This window comes from Dicentrarchus labrax, unplaced genomic scaffold (assembly GCF_905237075.1).
Source record: "Dicentrarchus labrax unplaced genomic scaffold, dlabrax2021, whole genome shotgun sequence".
NCBI classification, from domain to species: domain Eukaryota; kingdom Metazoa; phylum Chordata; class Actinopteri; family Moronidae; genus Dicentrarchus; species Dicentrarchus labrax.
Window position 1 is genome coordinate 29,015,205 of NW_026136706.1, and position 21,925 is coordinate 29,037,129.

A 21,925-nucleotide genomic window follows, 5' to 3' on the forward strand; every position below is an offset into this window, starting at 1 on the left:
CACACACAGTGCAATCACACTGACTCACTCAAAGGGTCAGAGGTTGATTCCTGACAGCACCTATGAGCAATCGTTTCAGAGATTTCATCCCATTTTGTTGGCTGATGTCTTCTCTCTGAACTTTTGACCTTCTGCTCTGTGACATGAAAGGATGGTGGCAGGAGGGAGGAGAGGGAGGGTGTGATGATCTCTGTTCTCTTGTAAAGCTGGAGCCCAGGCTGGAAAACAGAAAGCAAAAGACAATATCTTTATCATTATTTGCCATACGGGTAATTGGTCTCATGAAATCCATACTTTCTTATTAGCTCTCTGCTTGTCATATGAGGTATTAGGGAGAGGCACAGGGCACTGGTATGTCTTCCAGGAAATTATGTGTTAAAAATAGCCATCACACACACAGGTCCACACACACCTGTCTGAGGGCTTAAAATAGAGCTGCATCTTGAGATGAGATGCGTGTGTGTGAGCAGAATTATAATTGGATGCTTCCCAACTTGCTGAGAAAATGGACATACACACACACTTATCGTTTCATGAAAGCGCACATCACGGAAGAAGAAGAGCTCTGCAGATGGCTTGAATGCACCCCGAGGCTCCCTTCAGGCTCTCTGTCCAACATGATGTCTGAATTTTTGTTTTTCTTCATACATGACGACTCTTTTTCTGTGTTCAGTCCATCTGTGTGTGTGTGTGTGTGTGTGTGTGTGTGTGTGTGTGTGTGTGTGTGTGTGTGTGTGTGTGTGTGCGTGCGGTGTGTGTGTGTGTGTGCCCTCCCTTGCCAGAGCCCACATTAAACCCATTTTAGATGGAGCTCAGCACCTGTGAGACAGACTCAGATAAGCATGTGTGATTGGATTACTGTTGCCCAATCCAGTGGCTCTCCCACACACACACACACACAGACGCACATATGCAGTACACATACGCAGTCCACTGAGTCTGTAAAAAGCTGGCATTGGCTAATTGGTAGATGGATAAAAGAGAGGGAGAGAAAATGAGGATGGGGAATCCAGATGAAGGGAGGAGGATAAGACAAAAAAAAAAAAAAAAAGAAACATATCCTTCAGCTCCCTCTCCCTCTCTTCTTCCTTCTCTCTCTCTGTATCTCCTCACGTTCCAGTACCCCCTCTGCCCAAATGCAGGCTGGGAAGAGGGGGGAGTTTGGTTGTAATTGGCTTGGGGGGCAGACTGTAACATGTGTTGGTGCGTTGACTCCCTCCCTTCCTCCCTCCTTCTCTTCCACTCAACCCTCCCTCAATCCATCCTTCACTGACAAGATCACAGAGAGAGACATTCAGAAAGGAACAAAAATCGAAGATTGTTGACAAAGAGATTAAGGAAGAAGGGAAGGAGGATGCAAGGGGGGAAAAGGGAAAAGAGGGAGTGCCAGGAGGAGATAGTAGTGCTACACACACGCGGTGGAAGCCCTAATATGCACGAAGCTGTAAACGCAGTGGGGGTATACAGATTATGCTGCAAGTACAGAAACCTCTTGTTGCATTACCTCTCACAGATTGGTGTATGTGTGTGTGTAGTTGGTTGTGAGTGTGTGTTCGTGCTCTACTATAAAGCAGAACACGTGTTTTTGGCATGTGCCGTGCCTCCACATATTATTACGCTCAGCCTCACGCACTTGATGAGGTCGTTTAGCGATGCTTCACACCAGCCTCTGCGTCTAGCTCTGCTGCTGTGGTTTGACTTATACCCTGGTTACTGGTTATACAACCTTAAAGGATCGATATTACAAATTGTCCTTAGGGGGGATAACAGTCTGCACAGCCGACAACAGTACAACAGTACGACGCCCTCTGTGCTTATGTTGGTGGTCCTCAAACTGTGGGGCAAATTGTAGCTGCTCACCTCACAAAGATTCTCAACTCCAGCCATGTTGGTGCATAGACAGTACCTGAAGTGGACCAAAAAAGGTGCATGTACCCTAATTCAGCTCGACCCTAACTGTAAATACAACAAAACCCTAACCCTAATTCTTCTGTTCTAATTTTAATTGTAATTCTAATTTTAACCTTTTTAACCAAAATTGGGGGTCTGTGGCATGAACAGTACAGCAATTCAGTCAAATATCACCAAAAAAACATATTTTTCTACTTACCCATTGTGTTATTTAATCATGCAGGTTGTCTTGGTTTTATTCACTGTTGTAGCCAGTTGTTGGATGGAGTCGTATGAAGTTCAGTTTGGAGCAGATATTCACTTTTTCCCTATCTGCTGCCAATTCTCCTCAGGTTTCTGGAAGGCCACCTGTCCCCCATCATGTGCCAGTCCCCTCCTGGTCTTCGTCAACTCCAAAAGTGGCGACAACCAGGGAGTGAAATTCCTACGACGCTTCAAGCAGCTCCTCAACCCAGCTCAAGTCTTTGACCTAGTCAATGGTGGGCCACACCTCGGGTGAGGAAAGCAGACAGTATTAGCTCACCAGATTCTGATGTGTATAGATGCAGCCATAAATATATGCATGGCTGACCAACAGAATAAGTGAATAGTGTTAAGTGTGTGTTTCTGTCAGTCTGCGCCTGTTTCAGAAATTTGACAACTTCCGGATCCTGGTGTGTGGAGGCGATGGAAGCGTGGGCTGGGTCCTCTCAGAGATCGACAAACTCAATCTACACAAACAGGTACTGCGATAAACAGTATAAAGGGTACATTGTGATGTCAGCAAACATTTTGTTACATTGGGCAGAACTTTAAATATTACTTTATATAAATATTATATATATATATTATAATTGCCTACTGTCATAAACATATAATGTAGATAATCATCTGCCTTTAATGCAGAAATTGCCAGAAGAGAGTAAGCTACAAGCAGATAAAAACCAATGTGTCCTTGGTGAAGGTGCTAATTGAGCTTTTTTTTCAGTGCCAGCTGGGGGTGTTGCCCTTAGGCACGGGTAACGATTTGGCACGGGTGCTGGGCTGGGGTCCATCGTGCGATGACGACACCCAGCTGCCCCAGATCTTGGAGAAGTTGGAGAGAGCCAGCACCAAGATGCTGGACCGCTGGAGCATCATGACCTACGAGATTAAGATCCCACCCAAACACAGCTGCCCCACCACGCCTGAGGGAGCCGACGACTGCCAGGTACTCACAGCAGTTGACAGATATTCACACGCATCGGTAGACACAATCAAACCCAGCAGGGCTTCCAGACAGACAGATGTGAGGAGGAGGTAGTTGCACATGCTGGAAATAGTGCCTGTCATTTTTAATTCACCCTCACCTAGGCTTAGGTTCAGAGCTGAACAAGGAGTTTTTTACCACAACCCCTAGTATCTATATATTTCTCTATGTTTCAAGCACTAACTGCTTTAAACTATATACATGTATACTTTCTGTGTGTTTCTCTCCAGTTTCACATTTCAGCCTATGAAGACTCAGTAGCTTCTCACCTCACAAAGATCCTCAACTCTGAGCAGCACTCTGTGGTCATCTCCTCTGCCAAGTGAGTGGTATTAGCAAACCAGCATGAGCCTAAACAGGCGGAAAATAACCAACAACAATTTCAACAACTATTACCAGAGTTGATATAGTTTTATATTTTTCATTATTTTCATTTATGTTTTGTTATGTTTTTGTTGTTGTCAGTTTCAGTTTAGTTTCAGTTAGTTTCCAGAGTGGGGTTTCTCCCTTCAGTTTAGATTTAATTGTTTGCATATTTAGAGTTTTAGTTTAGTTTTTATTAGTTGCAGTATTAATGTAATTTTACATTTTTAATTACGATATATTTGTCCGAGGCAAGATTAAGGAAGTTCAGTTTTTTTTTTTTACCAGTGGCAAAAGGGAACTACAACCTAAATTTCATTATACAACCTTGCATTGTTAAATGAAAATTAAAATACCTTTTATATTTATTTAATATCTTTTTATTATAATATGGGGGGGTATTTGACAGAATAGGTATTACAGTACAATCACACTCAGTCATGTAGACATCCCAGTCTCAGTTGTCAAATGCACCAATGCTTGTTGTGTTGACTAATTTGACCAAATTGACAAATATTAAAACTAAAGACATTTTCTGTATATTTTTAATTTTTTAAATTTTATTCAGTTATATACATGGTATATTGTTGAAAGCAGAGCTTTAAACTCTGTAAGAGCTGCAAGTTTTGCAGGGTCTTATTTTAAGAAGTCTAAAATCCAAAATTCTTAAACATCTTAAATAAAATTAATAAAGTTAGCATTACTTGCATAAAGAGGCATTTTTCAGTCTCTTTTAAATGTGTTTTTTTTTTTGTATTGATCATGCTGTAACAATTACAAAACAAAACCGACATGGAAACAGTACCGATTTTCCTTCATATCCATCTTGATCTGGATGTAAAATAGATCTTAAATTGCATTCATAATGAATGTTACAAAAAGAGTTAAATTTGAATCGGCTTAGTCTTAACAACCGCCATCTGACTGATTTCATCGTTTCTTTCTTCGTGTATTATGCCAAGACACACTCATGTTTTCCTTTTGTTTTTTAGGATCCTGTGTGAAACAGTAAAGGATTTTGTTGCCAAAGTGGGGAAAGCTTATGAAAAGAGTACAGAGAACGCTGAGGAGTGTGATACAATGTCTCTCAAAGTAAGCCTCAAAACAAACGCACACAACATCCATCACCGGCCTGTGCTGAAAGCCTCTCCCTGTGTATTCAATTTCTGCTAATTTGCCATCTTCTGAATGCAGCCACAGCACTCTATCCAGCCTGTGCTTGTGTCTCCCCTCAGTGTGCCATCCTGAACGAGAAACTGGACTCCCTCCTCCAGACCCTCAACGCAGAGTGCCAGGCCCTGCCTCCACTGCCCCACTCCACCCCTCCCATTGTGGAGGAGGAGCAGGAAGAGGAGGAGGAAGAAGAGGAGGCCAGCGAGGACAGCCTGACGGAGCTGAAGGAGAAGCTGGAGGAGGAGGAGACGGAGAAAGGAGGAGTGGGTTCCTCACACCAGCTGTTCAAAAGCAGGGAGCAGTTGATGCTCAGGGCCAACAGTCTGAAGAAAGCTGTGCGACAGATCATAGAGCAGGCCGAGAGAGGTAACACACACCTTTTGTTAGTTATTGTGGAGGGATTTTACACAACCTTTTCTTTTCATGCTAGTTTTCTTATTTTATCTTCTTTGGAAATTGTATGAGATGCATATTTTTGTGATTAAAAGGCTGAAATTAATGTTTATGTGAAGTAGAATTTCTTACCATCATGCAAAAGGTAATCTGCCTTATAATGACCTCTGTTTTTTGGTCAGTGGAGTTATTAAGATGCCAGATTTGATGTCAACAGATGAAAATGAGCTTTTAGCTATAGGTGGTACAATACATGTATTGTGCCTTGTCCCTGCTAAATAAACATACAAATAAAGACGAAAATACAATATACACTGATCAGCCATAACATTATGAGCACTGACAGGTGAAGTGAATAACACTGATTATCTGGTTATCATGGCTCCTGTCAGTGGGCGGGATATATTAGGCAGCAAGAGAACATTTTGTCCTCAAAGTTGATGTGTTAGAAGCAGGAAAAATGGGCACCGTGAGGATTTAAGCGACTTTGACAAGGGGCTGCAGAAAATTCTGACCACAACCGGCCAAGGTGGTCAGAATGTTATGGCTGATGGGTCTTTGTATGTACAGGCAGCTGCAAATGGGAAAAAAACCCATGGGGAGAAGCAAAGAATGGCACCTGTGTGTGTGTATATAACTATCAGCAAGCACACAAAGCAGCCACCACACGAGAGAGACTTTCTGCTTGTCGAGCACTGGATAGCATACACACTCTTTTATCTGAAGCAACTTTATTTATAAAACATAGATGATAAGGCTACAGTGACAAACTGCACAATTTAAGTAAGGTTTCCTGAAATGTATCTATCATTATAAAACACAAGCTTGTATAACGAAATGAGAGTTTGCAGTTCCTTCATGCTACACACATAGGAAAAGATAGTTAAATTCATAGAATAACATAGAAAATAAATAAATAAAATAAAATAAACCAATATATACCGTTATAACGTATACATATACATACAACCACAAAATAGTGATGATAATATGGTTTCATCTTCACATAAAATGAAACTGTCCATCCAGTTTCACTGTGTTTGAGCACCAAGCATCATCGATGTAAACACAGAGTCTGCCTCCTCTCGTAATATGTGTTACAATAAGCCAAAAAAAGTATGTAATGCATACTGTATTGTCTTTATCATTGCTGTGTTTCCTCCATTCAGTGGTCGATGAGCAGAATGCCCATACAGACGATAGCGAGCTGCCATCTCCCCTGGAGTTCAGAAAGGACAGCGAGGAGGAGAACAGAGACAGCGAGAAGGATGAGGATACTAAGGAACTGGAAGCAGTGCCATGTAAGTTCACCGCTACTTCTTCTGCTGTTTCAAATCCCTAAACTGCCAAGTCCCGTTCCAAATCTGTGAACCTGCTGTTAAAACTTTTACCTGCTTGGCCCTGATGCATTTCCATTCTGAGCCATTACCAAAATACTTAACCTGTCGGATTTCCAAGTCTTCCACTGGGCCAGCTGGCATTGTTCCCAGTGACTGTCACTTAAAAGGACATTTTCTTTGATTAGAGGTTGAGGCCTTCTTTAGATAGGCCTCAAACATTGAGTTGAGTAGAATTTAGTAAGCTAGTGGATGAAAGAAGAAAACATTACCACGGTATTCCTATCATTGGGGATAGACAAAGATATGAAAGCCAGTTTTGTTCTCTGTCAATGGTAAACAGAAGATGTTACTGAAAAAAAGATCTAAAAGATGATTATTCTACTTTGAAGAGCATAGATGCAATACGAGGTCACACAGGATTTATATGTTGCCACCTTGTGGACATTGCACTTCTTGCACCACAGAAAAGCAGACACATAGCTAATGGAAAAAGAGTGCTGCTGACGCAAATCATGTTTCCTGTCATAAATAAACTCAAGGATTAGTGGTAAAAGTGCAGGAGAAAGCTTGCTCTCCTGTGATGTTCCACCTCTTGCTCCAGGCTAAGCTGTTTATCTCTCCATCTCTGGTCTCCACAGCCGTCTGTGGCAATGGAGAACTTTCTATAATAATAAATGATTGTACCTGTCGACACCATGCTGGTTGGGCAGCCATAAAGTCTGTTTATGTGTGTGTGAATATGTGAAGCTTTGTATGTGGACACACATGCATGTTACTGAGTGTAAACGTCTAGTGTGCCTCTGTAAGTGTGTGTGCATCAGCCACAGGATGTGTTATTGTCTTAGGGGCAGAAGTTCTTCCTGTTTATCATGGGGCTATTTCCTTCCTTCCACGCATTTTCCAGCCGTTGGAAGACTAGGAGGTATCAGTCAAACCCTCTGCTACGCATCCTCTCCTTGCTTCCTCTTATTTCCTCCTTACTCCTTCCTGACCTGGACACAAATAAAAAAAGACACACTGAGCAAGTAGAGGACGTGAAGAGCAGGGATTGTGACTCGCGGTTTGGGGCGAATCCATCTTTCAGTAAGCGTCCCAGTCTTCCAGTCTTGCACAGATTCGTTTCCCCATAGAGGATTTGCGTGATGTCGATGTGAGAAAAGTTGCTATGTGGCAAAATACACAGTGTTCAGAAGCTGTCATTGTGCATTCACATGGAAAAATGCATGACTGCTGAAAGCTGAAGCTATACTGACTCAGGAGGTGTGTATCACTACCTAACTAAGCATGCAAATTTGTCACCTGGAATATATGTTAAATCTAGTGCTGGGCAACGATTACAATTTTTTATTGCGATAAATGGCATAGTTACGCAAAGTTCAATAACGAATTCAAAAGTAGTGTATTGCGCACTTTTATTTTAAAAGTACTGCTATATGAACAAAAGTACAATAACATTTGGTTTGCACTTATACACAACTTTACACTTCAAACAAATAGGTGGCTTTTTTTTTGCAGTTAACATAATTCTTGCACTATCTGTGCTAAGTGTGCTGACTTTATTTGAAACGTTCCACTGCTGTGCAAGCAATATGTCTCTCTTCTGTTTTCATTACAGTCAGAGCATGTGAATGCAGCTCCCACTGTCCATCAATATAATGCACTGTAACTCCGAGGTAACTATGGTTACCCAGCGATGTTCAGTAGTCTCCAGTGAGAGCAACAGTTGGTGGACGTTGTAAGGCTGTCACTTTTGTAGTCCTCTCCTTTTCATACAACTCGTGCATTCCTTTTGTGATGGTGCGTCTTGAGGGAGGCTCATACGTACCGTCTGCAGATCTGTCTGCAGTTTGAAGCTATTATATTATAATATAATATATTATACCTATCTTCCACAATACTAATCTGTCTGCAGTTTGAAGCTATTATATTATAATATAATATATTATACCTATCTTCCACAATACTAATCTGTCTGCAGTTTGAAGCTATCCACTTCGCTGGGGCATTTGTTAGCTTGTCTTGCTTTTGTTTATCTATACTTCTCCCACACGCTGCATCCAACGTAGTCTGCCGAAGCCTCCCTCCACTCCCCTACTGTGACCCATGGTTTGTCTGGATGTGTATTCAGAGAAAGTGAGCAACAGACTTTCCAAATAATAAGAATAGTTTAAAAAAAGCCTAGCCCAGCCCTAGTTAAATCCTAATGATTTTCTGACAAATTCAGTTTGGTACATGCACAGCAATTAGAGCCTGACCTATATGGGATTTTTTTGAGACTGATTTTAGAGAGGAAAAGTTCATAAATTACAGATAGGTCGGCCAATATAGAGACTTTTTGAGCTGGAATGAAAATATACTTTTTCTATGTGGATTGTGCACCAATATGACAATGCAAATGCTGCAAATAACTTAATTAAGGAATATTTCATTTGAATAATCTTTCAAATCTTATATATAATTTAACAAATTGTCAACCAATTCTAATTGACATTGCTGAGAGCTGCTTCTCTCTTACTCTGTGCTGTTTGCCACAGTATTGTAAATCACAGTGCACTCTGCTGGATAAACTTTGCAGTGACACCAAAATACCACCTCAAGTATTTTTTTTTTTTGCATTATATATATATATATAATATATATAAAATATAAAATTGAATATATAACAGTTTTCACAATGCCAAAATGTGTATAATAGGTCAATAACGGTTGACCGATGTAACAGTCGGGCTCTAACATCAACAACAATAAAACTTAGCCCCCAATTTTCTTAGAGTAAAAGCAGCTTCAAGAATATAAACTGACAAAAAATAACAAAAACTGCCCACATGTCAAAACACTCCTGTTACCCTACACCTTTCCCTAAAATTACAAGAGGAGAGGGAGAGATTACTGTGTTACTAGTGTTGAGCGGAGCAAATACTCGCCTGTAACAAGTATGTGTCAAGTGTCAATATCTGTTTCCTAACAAATAATTAGCAACTTTTATTTAAATGTTCTGTAAATAGTTCTGTTACTCTTGTGATTAAAAGACATTGCTCTGAAGCTCAATTCTGAGGCTGTTCTGTAAATGGTTATCCAACAAAGAGAGCAACTTCTGATCAATCGTATCAAATACAGGCTTAAATGTACAACTTCCAGTTCAGCTCAGCTCAGCCCACTCAGAGTATGGATAATAGTGTATTAGCTCATCTCTACCTACTGGCTTTTATAATTTCCTGCTTTTATTCTGAATGCCAGAATCCACTACCAGAAGTCCTACTGTTAAGTGTAATTAATTCAGTAGTTAATTGGACAGTGTTGAGCTGTGTATAAATAAGAATGAATGTCACAAAACTCAACCACTGACTGTCAACTTGATTATGTGGATTATTGTTCACTCAGAAGGCATTTACTATATGTTTGTTCAATTTCCTCCTGATATGAAAGCCCTACTAATTCATAGCAGTTGCAGTTCTTGTTATGCCCCCTGGTGGGATGAGTGTGTGGTATCACATTAGAAATGAATGCCATTGTGTTTGCACCAAGCAACCAGGAATATACAATGTTAAAACAATTTGAGTAGAAAAAGGCGGGCTAGTGATATGACTTTTCCTTTCCATGTCTCCAGCTGCTAAGAGTCCCTGTTCTCCAACGGAGAGGAGGGTGAGCCGCAGCACCCAGTCCTGTGGCTCCTTCACCATCACCCCCTTCACCACCAGCAAGGAGAACCTCCCTGTGCTCAACACACGTATCATCTGCCCTGGTAAACATCAAAGCGTGCACACAACTCATTTTCCTTCACCTGACCTCAGCATAACACACAAGGATCACGTGGACATTCCAACCTAGCCTTGCGTGACATGTCTCTTTGTGTGGTCGTGCAGGCTTGCGGGCTGGTCTGGCTGCCTCCATCGCTGGGAGCTCCATCATTAGCAAGATGCTGCTGGCTAACATCGACCCCTTTGGTGCCACACCCTTCATCGACCCCGACCTCGACTCACTGTAAGAGCTGGAACTTGTTGTGTGTCTCCTTACTATGTCCAGTTTACTGACTGTTTGTCTGACTGCACGGCTGTTTTTCTCACCCAGAGAGGGCTACATGGAGAAGTGTGTGATGAACAACTACTTTGGCATCGGCCTGGATGCCAAGATCTCCCTAGAGTTCAACAACAAGCGAGAGGAGCATCCAGAGAAATGCAGGTGAGACACATTTCCTGTACTCTCTTAAAAAGAGAAATATAATCACTGTAGGCTATAATCCCCTAGTAATGCTTACACACATGCCATAGACCATCCCTTCCCCCCCCCCCCCCCCCCCCCCCCCCCCCCCCACCCGGGCCGGGGGGTTTTTTTTTTTTTTTCCCCCCCCCTCCCCCTTTTCTTTCCCCCCCCCCCCCCTATTTTTTTTTCTTCCTCTTTTATTTTTTAATTTAAAAAAAAAAACTTTTTTTTTTTTTTTTTTTTTTTTTTTTTTTTTTTTTTTTTTTTTTTTTTTTTTTTTTTTTTTTTTTTTTTTTTTTTTTTTTTTTTTTTTTTTTTTATTTTTTTTTTTTTTTTTTTAAAAAAGCTTATAAATAAAATATTTTTTTATTATTATTATTATTATTATGTGAGCAGATGAGAAACATTTACTAGTATCTGGCTGGTTTATAGCTGCACTTTTTAGAAATCAGTGCTAAGACAACAAGGGGTTTTCAGTTAATTTCACAACCCTTTCCTTTTTCACCACACTGTTAATCTCACTTCTGCTCCTACACAGGAGTCGTACCAAGAACATGATGTGGTATGGTGTTTTGGGCACGAAGGAGCTTCTGCAGAGAACCTACAAGAACCTGGAGCAGAAGGTCCAGCTAGAGGTGAGAAGGCAAAGAACAGCACAGTACACTCGCCTTTAAACTGTACGTACAACTTGCAACGCCCGACTGTATCTTGCTTTAGCCTAAAATCTACTGGAAATATACAGACTCAGGCAATCAGCAAACAGCGGGGAGTAATTTAGATGAGGATGTGACTCGCCACTTCTCAGCACTCTCAAATCTCTTGATACACTATTTAATCTAAGGGTTGTAGGTGTAAGGTGAAGCATGATTCTGCAACTGCCTGGCCGATTTCTCACCTCAGATTTATTTAGAGACTGATTTGGAGTGCTCCGGAGAAACAACAACTGCCACGCTTCCCAGTGAAAGTGGGCACAGTGCTCATCTAGTCAGGAGTAGGAGAGCCTTTTATTGATGTCATCCAACTTGAAATTAAACCAGGTACTGAAACACTACGCTGTGAAAAGTAAAACTAGTCATAAATAATAGTAAATAATAAATTGGACACCTTTAAATCTACTATAGGCTGGTGGTTCCCAACCTTTTTCCCTGACAACCCCTGACTAAGTGACACATTTTATGGATATTTCATATTATATTCAATGCATAACAGTAACACTGATACACTGTACAATGAACCCAAAAAGTGAACACAATAACTGCAGGAAGTTTGTGGAAAAGCAGAGAATTGGATGAATTTTGAGATTATTTCCTGTATTTATAGGGATTTTTTATACAATTCTCTGTATTATGTATTTTTAAATTTTTTTACATACTTACATATGCTTGCTTTTTAACAAATTCAGCGTTTGGTCTCATTGTTCTATTAGTTCTTTGTTTGTTCTTACTGCATACCTTTCTAATGCAGAACCAGGCTGTTTATCAGAGAGTGAAGGCTCTGTGGATATAGGTTGTCTTCAGAAGACATTTTAAAGTTTATGTCTTTAATAATCTAAACCTTAAAAACCAATACCTGCGCTGAGCTCTGCTTGGTCATTGTGTTCTGCAGTGTGATGGCCAGTACATCCCCCTGCCTAGCCTTCAGGGGATCGCAGTGTTAAACATTCCTAGCTACGCAGGTGGGACCAACTTCTGGGGCGGCACCAAGGAGGACGATGTGAGTACATTTACAGCACGCTACATGCTCACACCAACTCTGTATAATGTTCCATCCTGCTGGAGGTGGCCATACTCCTGGATGGAGGCTCCACCTCTCTTTTTCTGTCTCTCCACCTTTCTCTCTGATGTTAACTATGGACTGACAGCCTGGATCCTGGTTTAACAAGACCCTGGTAGCCAGGAGGCAGGGGGAGGAATGGGTAGAGAGATAGTCATGCTTGTTTGTTTAAGGCTCAGAGCACAAGGGCTGCTGAGGGATAAGAGACAGTTTGCACACACACAAACACACACACCCCTTAGCGAGCCCCTGCAGAGGTTACCCTTGAACACACATATAGTATGTGCATTTGGCGTTATGTAACTGTTCAGCTGGAGAGGTGGAAACTGCAACAGGGATAGGACATTTAGTTAAACTTAGTCAGCATGCACATGCACACACACACACACACACACACACATACACAGAGATGTACAATACAGTCAAAGTTTTGTCCTTGTGTCAGAAAAAGCTATCGTACCTGTTTTGTTGTACATTTTTACACATTGCAGCTCATCTGTAGTAAGGGTTTGAGTTTATTTGAAAATATAGTTGTAATACACATTGATAAAGGGAGAGATCTCGCTTATCAACATGTTACCACCTCTACTGTAGCACTGAATGCAGCACAACTTCTTTCTTAACGTGTTTTGGTTTCCATCTAGTGGCCTTACCCCACATGACAACACATCTATCATGTTCTTTGAGCATTTCATCAAATGTTACCTATTCAGCAATTTTATTTTTGCTGAGTGTCTCTGTATGTACTTGGGCAGATGCTGACTCCACATTGCTTTGACCTTTTCACAGGCAGTTTGCTGGCTGAGATCAATACCAGATTTGTTGGGAACCTCTTCTTTCAGAAACAATTCATTTGTCATCCAGGATCCAGCTAAACTGAGCTGACAGGGCAGAACGTCTCCTTTTGAGGCCATTTTTTACAAATGTAGAAGAAAGACATATATATTGGTTTACAACTCCTTCCTGTCACAATAACATGAAAGGATAAGGCTGGTGATATGTTATATTTGTCGTTTTGTCAATAAATGTCATGAACAGACCAGAAGCAGCAGTGAATTTACCCTGCTATTTGCTGTGGAGCCAAAGTCTTATAAAGCTTATCCTTTGTGCCATAGACTACAGCTGAATTATTTGGGCAAAATATCTAATTGTGTTTTTTCTAACCAATACAGGCCTCTACTTGTGCTCTACACTGGACTTCTGCCTTAATAGAATAGATCAAATATTTCACTTTCTCCTAGGATTTAGTTTGAACCAGTCAGAGAAAAGTAAATTTTCTAAGTAAGATTTCCTAGATTTTTATAGAAAAATTGACCAATTTAGATGGCATTTATTAATAGGCCTATTTTACAGTTGTGCCATCAGGGCTAAAAATTCACATATTTATTCATTAATCAGTACTTAAATATAAGTTCATTCTATATAAGGGATATAGTTTACCTTTGTCTCAGAAACTCAAAATTAGAATCAGGGTAGGCCAGGTGGGTTTTCACATACAAGGAATTTACGTATATTAGTGCATAACAATAAACATAGAACAAGAAAAATATAAAGAAACAAATACTGCAAGTCAAAGAAGAATAAATAGAAAAAATATTATAAAGACAATAACAGACAATATGTACAATATGTTGTACAGTTTGTGCAGGAATGTGCAAAAGATCAGAGTATTAAGTATGAAGAATATTTGCAATATGCAAGATCACTTCACTCCATAACATCAATGTAACCAGCCTAATTCTTTATTAAAATCTTTATTTAAATGATTGGTTATATGGTATGCAAAGTTACTGAATGTCATTATTGTGCTGTGCAGATCTTCTGTGCCCCATCATTTGATGACAAGATCCTGGAGGTTGTGGCTGTGTTTGGGAGCATGCAGATGGCCGTGTCCAGAGTCATTAAACTGCAACACCACCGCATAGCACAGGTCAGAACACACACTACAAATTCTATGAAAATAAAATAACTATACATAAATAAATATGTACAACTAATCCAAGCCTCTCTGCCCGAATCAGTGTCGAACAGTGAAGATTACTATCCTGGGTGATGAGGGGGTTCCCATTCAGGTGGACGGCGAGGCCTGGATCCAGCCACCTGGAGTCATCAAGATCCAACACAAGAACAGAGCTCAGATGCTCACCAGAGACCGGGTGAGAAAGAGGGAGGGAGGGGAAAGCAGAGTGGAGCTCAGTGAAGAGCAGTAGGAGAAAGTGGAAAGTGTGGAGAATTAGATGAACCTGAGTGAGGAGGGTGGACAAAGCTTTACGTGATATATCCTTTGATTCCCCCTGCAGGCGTTTGAGAACACACTGAAGTCATGGGAGGACAAATTAAAGTATGATAAGCCTCCTCTGCGGCCTCACCTCTACCCACAGCAGTCTGTGGATCTGGCTACAGAGGAGGAGGCCGCCCTGGTGCAGATGTGCGCCAGAGCTGCAGAGGAGCTCATTACAAGGTAAACATGTGCTGCCATGATTATCCACAGGCTTTTACAGATCTATAAAGAATACCGTTTTTTTTCATTGTCATAAATTGTCCTCCTGATGTTTGCTCTGTCCAATCACAGGATATGTGAGGCTGCAAAGACCAATGGGCTGTTAGAGCAGGAGCTGGCTCATGCTGTTAATGCCGCATCTCACGCCATCAACAAAACACACCCCAAGTTCCCAGAGGTTAGCTATCAACACAATAGCACGATATTGAAATATCTTTCTAGTCGCTAATACCTTTTTAAAGCCAGAGAGAGTCCTTCACAGCCTGACAAACTGAAAAGGCCAATTTATAGAGAGTGCAAAGAGGACGTATATTGTAGGCAGGTTACCTGTTCATCAGTTTAGTCATTTATTCACAGCTAAGATTTAAGCAGTAGTCTAACAAAATTAAAATCAAAAATGTAGATATGAAAATGTGTATTTTAGCACCATTACCTGGTGGGGTTTTATGTAGAAGTAGGTTCAAATATTGTAATTAAAATTGCCAAAAATTATGTCATTTTGTTAAATTTTATGTTATTTTGTAATTTAGCAATTAGTGAAAGTTTAATTCAAGATCCCCTCCAGACATGTATTACACATATAAAAATAGTCTTCTTGGAACAATAATGTGTGTCTGAAATGTTTTTCCTACAAGAGAAGAAAGTATAATTTCCACATTAAAAACACAATATGCAATCTTATTCATTTCACACAAGCTGGTAGGCCCCGCCCCTTAAAATCAGATTTTCAGTGAGCACAGAGAAACTTTCCACGTTCAGCAGATGAATGTGAAAACATCTGTTTTAGCTGCAGTGTAGCTTGTTTTAACAGAACACTTACTTTGATTGTTTTAATATGTTGCTGCATATTAAAAATGACTCATTAGACTGAACCTCTTTTGAACTGCAGCTAAGCTATTGAAATGCTCAGTGTGCTATTTACTATATAAGTGTTGTGTCCTGTTTCTAGAGTCTGACGAGAAACACAGCTATAGAGGTGGCCAGCACTGTTAAGGCTCTGTACAACGAGACAGAGTCACTTCTGTTGGGCCGAGTCTCTCTGGTGAGTTATTATGGTTGTAAAAGAGACTTTATCGTTGTGTTAATTACTTTCTTTTACTTCTACTCCATATTATTTAATGTTTCAACCATACTGCAGCGTTAAAGGATGCTTCTAGTTTAGTATAACTCGTATTTTAGTAATTGTCCTTACAGTATGATGCGTTTAGTTGATCCTGGCCTGTGTTTTCCCCCCTTGCAGCAACTGGACCCACCAGAGGAGGAGCAGCTGTCCAATGCTCTGCAGAGTGTGGAGCTGGAACTGGGCAAACTGGGAGAGATCCCCTGGCTCTACCATATACTGCAGCCCAATGATGAGGAGGTAAGCAGCCTCAGCAAACACTCACACACAGATGAACACGTGCACACACATTTCTGTGTAGTATTTCTATAAAACATGTAACATTACCAACATTGTGTACTCCTGCCCCTCATAACAGTAAGAGCTATGTGCACACTTAATCTGTATGTCTTTATGCGTAACATGGCTCCAGGCAACGGGAGAGCTGAGTAGCTAAATGAAATGCTATAGGTTGACTGTGCTTATGTACCAGGAACACTCTCTGGGTTACGGCAAGAGGAACAGTCGCAGCAGCATGTTTCGCATAGTGCCCAAGTTCAAGAAGGAGAAGGCAGCAAAGAAGACGAGCCCTCAGTCAGGTATGGCTGTGTCCACTTTTCCATCAGCAGGATGGGGAATCATTCCGTCTGTCCCATCTGCCATGGGGCTTTAACCAGGAATATTATTTATTTGTCGGTCTCAAAATATATGATGATTGTTACTGCTGGTTAGTGGCATCAAATCAAAATGCACTGAAGGACAAAAGCTCAAATATTTCTGTGGCTCGACTAATTTTAAATTAAGTTTAAAGATCCCCTCCAGACATGTATTAAGACATATACAAAAAAGTCTAATTTAAATGAAAAATTCTTAAACAGTAATCTCCTCCTTCTGCCTCATTAAAACTTCCAGAATCTCTGAATATACAAATGTTGTTGATTTCTAAAGTTTTCCTGCTGGACACAAGATGTCTCCTACTTCACTGTAAAGTCCATTCTCAGTGGATGTGCACTGGTGGCTTCAAGTTTCTACATCACACTGTACAAGTTGATACTGGACCAGGACTGACTTCCTGACTATTTGTGATGTCACAAATCCTGCTGGTAGGCCCCGCCCCTTAAAATTGGATTTTCAATGAGCTCAGAGAAACTTTCCACTTTCAGCAGATGAATGTGAAAACATCCTTCTAGTGTCAAACTCTGCACAGACAGCATTCAGACAGCACGCTGTAGGAACAAGAACAAACACTGATTATGACTGGAGGGGGACTTTAACTTGGTTTTGTTTCACATTTCATACTCAGATTATTATATTCTTCCACTAATAACAACCAGAACAGTTAGCTACCATCCTTCATTCATTCATCGATACTGTGCTTAAACTTAACACAATTACAAACAATGAAGATGCACATTCACACAAAAAAAAACTTCTGCCAGCAGTCCTCAGTGTTACCGTTTCACTACCATCTTATTACAACCCTTGCATAAAGGTATTACTGCACCGTAATCCCCTGGTAGAAACATAAAGGATGTGTGTGCATGTTGGAGGTCTTTTATCCCACAGTGTGACCCTAACCATCAATTCACACCCCATCCCCTCCATTCATGCTCTCCTCCAGTTGTACAACAGGCCTTCAGAAGGCGTAAAGGCAGGAGAAGAACAAGGCTGCACCAAGGGAATGCCTGCAGGGATCCAATATTTCATTTGAACACCATGAATCAAACTGTTGCATATTTTACAATAAAAAAAATCAATTAAAAAAGTCAGTAGCAGATTTCTAGATGACCAGCCAGTCCACTTGCTGCTGCATACTAAGTGGGTGTATGGTTTTAGACATTATGTATATTGAACAGTCAGACCCTCTCTCGGTTTCTGATTAGTTGGGCTTCCGTCTCCCTTTACCTCCTACTTTTTCTGTGTGTTCTGATATCAGTGGATGACATGCATGCCCCCCGGTCTTCCTGGAACGGCACTGGCCACCGCCTTGTTCTGACCAACCTTTGGCTATTGTCAATACCCCCCCTTTCCTCCGCCAGCTGCCGCCACTGCTCTCTCTCTTCCCTTCCTCTCTGATGCTCTCCCTCCATTTTATTTCTCCATCTTTTCCTTCAATGATTTACCCCAAAGTGTGTCCATTTGTGCGGTTGTGTGTGGTGACACATTCACACGTGTGCCGTGTGAGAGAGACGATGTGAGAGTTTTTTGGTGTGTGCGTGCATACCTGTGAGGCGCCCTGAGCCTCTCTCTGTTCTGCTCCGTGTGTATGTTGTGTGTGTGCGTGTGTGTGTGTGTGTGTGTGTGTGTGTGTGTGTAGTGGAGAGATGGGGCACAGAGGAGGTGGGCATCTGGCTGGAACAGCTGAGTCTGGGGGAGTACAGAGACACCTTCATCCGACACGACATCCGAGGCTCGGAGCTGCTGCACCTGGAGAGGAGGGACCTGAAGGTACACACACACACACCTTGATCCCTCAGTGAATCTTTGTGAACCCTCTCGTCCAACCCACAATCAACTCTTTCTTTCCTGCCTCCTCTTGGTCTCTTGTACTTCTTACGCTCTTCAACCTGTTAGTTGTTCTCCCTGTTTTGCCACCTGTCGTGCTGTGCTGCATCGCTCTGCTTGGCTTCTACTGTCTGATCGTTGCTTGGTAAAAGAGACTCACTGTAACCCACTAACACTGTGTATCTGCTGCAGAGGGGAAGCCTACAGGACAGGGAGGGAGTGGATAGACCAAACTGAGCTGGGCTGACTGCAGAGGGCCAAATTCAGCCAGTGAGTTTAGTTGTGATATTTAAACTGGCTCAGCTCAGATCGTATTTAATCCATAAAAATAAAAAAACAACATACAGTCTCTTGGAGTTCACAGAGACAGCTGTCTTTATACACTTATACACAGATCACACACTCACACAATGTTCACTTGAATTTAGAGATGCGACGATTTGTCAATTAATCAATTAGCTGTTTATTAGTTATTTACCAACTTTTTTGGTAACAGATTAATTGTTTTTAGTAATTTTTTAAGACATAATATCCAAATTCTAATGTCAAATGTGAATTGTTCTGCTTTTCGTAATCCTCTATGATAGTAGAATAAACTAAACTGAATGTCTTCGGGTTGTGGACAAAAGAAGATACTTGAGGACATCACCTTGGGCTTTGGGAAACACTGATCAACATTTTTCCACATTTTCTGATATTTTATAGACCAAATGACTGATCGATTAATCAAGAAGAGAAGAATCACCAGGATTGGTCAGCATTGCTCACTTATTAATGAACTGGTGACCTGAGGGGGGCAAGAAAGAGACAGCAGGGTGACCACAGGGCAGAAAAATGATGATGAAAATAATCATTAGTTGCAGTCCAACTTGGATTTGTTCTGATCTGTGGGATGTTTGTGTGATGCCTTCCTCCTCAAAGTGTAGATGTATACCACCATTGTCATGGAAACGATGTTGATGTACAAAAGGAAAGTTGAGAAAAACGTGAGCATGACTAAAGAAACTATATGAACAACCATTCGGGCTCCCTTTAAATATCATATATTAGATATCAATATAATCTCAGTTAAAAAAATATGATAAGAACATAAATGCATAGTATAAACAAACATATTTAGATTACTACAGTATGTGTTTGGTTATTAAAGAATTGTGAACAATACTGAACAGTACCCTGTTGCACCAGCTGAGTGTAAGTTCAAACTTAGTCATAATGTACATTATAACTAAGTTGTGATCTGTGCATTACTAAACTAAAAGCAGTTGCACCACGAAGAGGTAGTGTAACTCATAAAATGTCACAGAATTATACTCACTGATAGTTAGTGACCAAATTCATTAATACAATATTTCAGTATCGATCTAAGAGAGAGCCAAGTGGCTCATGCATGTCAGAAAGTGTATTGCTTTTATTTTCTTTTTATTGTTTATGTGCACAGTAACCATAGTGATGAAACAATATTTTTGATAGATGAGAGCCACTTCCTTTAGACCAGTGGTTCCCAACCTATTTTCTTAAGGGACCCCTTTTTCTATAATTTAGTAAACTGACAACCTGACTAAAAAATATGTATTATGGATATTTTATATTATATTCAAAACTGTACAATGAATCCAAATACACAATAACTGCAGGAAGTTTGCATAAAACAAGTGATTTGGATGAATTTTGAGCAGATTATATTCTATTTAAGCAATTTTCTGTCTGTATTAGGGTTGTATTTTTAAATCATTTTTAACTTCTTTATTGACTTAAGTGTCAGTGTTTTCCCTGATGCTTGGCCATTGTTCTATTAGACAGTTTATTTCACATTTACTTTTATACACAGAAGTGAACCAAATGCTGAGATATAGTCCTACTGTGTATATTTTTTGCACCCCTAAAATAAAGAAGGCCTCTGTGAAGTTTTGTTGACGGGGGTCCTGACCACCAGGTTGGGAACCACTGCCTTAGACCTTCTGTTTTAGTAACTGATTTAGTTACACACTAAGTAGTAGTTACTTAGCCTCTAAGGTTAACTTTACACCCTCACTTAGGAGAGAACTTACAATTCAATTCAATTCAATTTTATTTGTATAGCGCCAATTCATAACAGAAGTTATCTCAGGACACTTTTCAAATAGAGCAGGTCTAGACCGAACTCCTTATAACATTATTTACAGAGACCCAACAGTACCACCATGAGCAAGACCTTGGCAACAAGGGGCAAGGAAAAACTGCCTGTTAAAAGGCAGAAACCTAGGACAGATCCTTCGGCTCTAGGTGGGTGGTCGTCTGAGAGAGAGAGAGAGAGAGAGAGAGAGAGAGAGAGCAGACAGACAGACAGAGTATTGGCAATGGCAGTCAATCAGGACCATGGCAGGAGGCTCCACCAGGATCCATGAGAGCCTGCGAGACGAGAAAGCACAAGAACTCCGGGGAAGAAGTGAAGTTAGTAACATGCATTAATGGGACATGAATGAGTGCAGAAAGAGAGAGAGAGGATGGGAGGAGCTCAGTGCATCATGGGATAGTCTAGGCCTATAGCAGCATAACTAAGGGATGGTTCAGGACTCACCTGATCCAGCCCTAACTATAAGCTTTATCAAAGAGGAACGTCTTAAGCCTACTCTTGAATGTGGAGAGGGTGACACACACAGCTGGTACAACCCAGTGCTGAAGAAAATAAGTTGTCAGTGCTCTCTGGTGGACAGACGGTGTTATTGGAAAACTGATTTCCTAAATTATCGTAACTCAAACATACCTTTGGATTTCCTTCACTGCAAAATGTTGGTTAAAACGATATTTTCCCAGGCGCCCGGTTAGCTTAGTGGGTAGAGCTGGTGACCCATGACACCGAGGCTGAGTCCTTGCTGCAGGCCCCAGGTTTGAATCCGACCTGCAGCCCTGTGCGTGTCATCCCATCTCTCTGCCCCCCTTTCCTGTCTGTATTCAGCTGTTACTATCATAAAGGCAATAAAAAAACCCCAAAAATACCTAAAAAATATATATACATATATTCTCTACATACATTAGTGCACAGCAACTAAATGCCAATGTGTAATGACAACACACACGACACACACACACACACACACCTGTATTTTGTCTATATCTGTGCCCCTCATTCCATGATCTTGCAATTTATTGGTCAGTCATCTCATTTGTCCAGTTTGCTGTGTCCTCTCCTGTTTTATTATAATGAATAGAAGTAAAGCAGAAATGTTTAGTTGATTTTTTGACAATAAACCTAAAATCCAATAACATTTTATGTTTCATCGCTTCATCAAGCCTTTTTTTGAGCAAAGCTTCACAAACGGTGGTTTTCTATAAATTTAAATTGAACATCTTTGGATTTTATACTGTTAGACAAAACAAGGAACTTGAATATACGAATTTGTGCTCTGGGAAATTGTAATGGAAATATTTTACAATTTCTTACAGTGTAAAATGAATGA

The 21,925-nt window shown here is 40.7% G+C and overlaps 1 protein-coding gene and 1 long non-coding RNA gene across 12 annotated transcripts in view; one reads left to right on the forward strand and one right to left on the reverse strand.

Annotated features, from left to right (window-relative positions):
• Window positions 1-21,925, reverse strand: part of LOC127365400 (uncharacterized) — a 177,316-nt gene that overhangs the window by 134,801 nt on the left and 20,590 nt on the right. Inside the window, exon 1 of one of the 2 annotated variants that reach the window (XR_007885203.1) lies at window positions 20,727-20,947. The exons of the other annotated variant lie outside the window; for it this stretch is intronic. This is a non-coding gene — a long non-coding RNA (uncharacterized LOC127365400). Of the gene's footprint in view, window positions 1-20,726; window positions 20,948-21,925 lie in introns of those variants that run through there. 2 annotated transcript variants of the gene reach the window in all.
• Window positions 1-21,925, forward strand: part of dgkh (diacylglycerol kinase, eta) — a 58,320-nt gene that overhangs the window by 31,462 nt on the left and 4,933 nt on the right. For 4 of the 10 annotated variants that reach the window (XM_051403201.1, XM_051403197.1, XM_051403192.1 and 1 more), the window contains 20 exons: window positions 2,244-2,406; window positions 2,525-2,633; window positions 2,879-3,100; window positions 3,370-3,461; window positions 4,495-4,594; window positions 4,738-5,041; window positions 6,238-6,369; window positions 10,016-10,150; window positions 10,272-10,389; window positions 10,477-10,587; window positions 11,147-11,243; window positions 12,214-12,321; window positions 14,198-14,311; window positions 14,403-14,537; window positions 14,682-14,842; window positions 14,954-15,059; window positions 15,831-15,923; window positions 16,122-16,241; window positions 16,474-16,579; window positions 18,298-18,428. In XM_051403201.1, the coding sequence (XP_051259161.1) occupies window positions 2,244-2,406; window positions 2,525-2,633; window positions 2,879-3,100; window positions 3,370-3,461; window positions 4,495-4,594; window positions 4,738-5,041; window positions 6,238-6,369; window positions 10,016-10,150; window positions 10,272-10,389; window positions 10,477-10,587; window positions 11,147-11,243; window positions 12,214-12,321; window positions 14,198-14,311; window positions 14,403-14,537; window positions 14,682-14,842; window positions 14,954-15,059; window positions 15,831-15,923; window positions 16,122-16,241; window positions 16,474-16,579; window positions 18,298-18,428 (2,657 nt within the window). Of the gene's footprint in view, window positions 1-2,243; window positions 2,407-2,524; window positions 2,634-2,878; window positions 3,101-3,369; window positions 3,462-4,494; window positions 4,595-4,737; window positions 5,042-6,237; window positions 6,370-10,015; window positions 10,151-10,271; window positions 10,390-10,476; window positions 10,588-11,146; window positions 11,244-12,213; window positions 12,322-14,197; window positions 14,312-14,402; window positions 14,538-14,681; window positions 14,843-14,953; window positions 15,060-15,830; window positions 15,924-16,121; window positions 16,242-16,451; window positions 16,580-18,297; window positions 18,429-18,677; window positions 18,756-21,925 lie in introns of all 10 variants that reach the window. The other 6 variants (XM_051403195.1, XM_051403196.1, XM_051403194.1 and 3 more) reach the window with 6 other exon arrangements.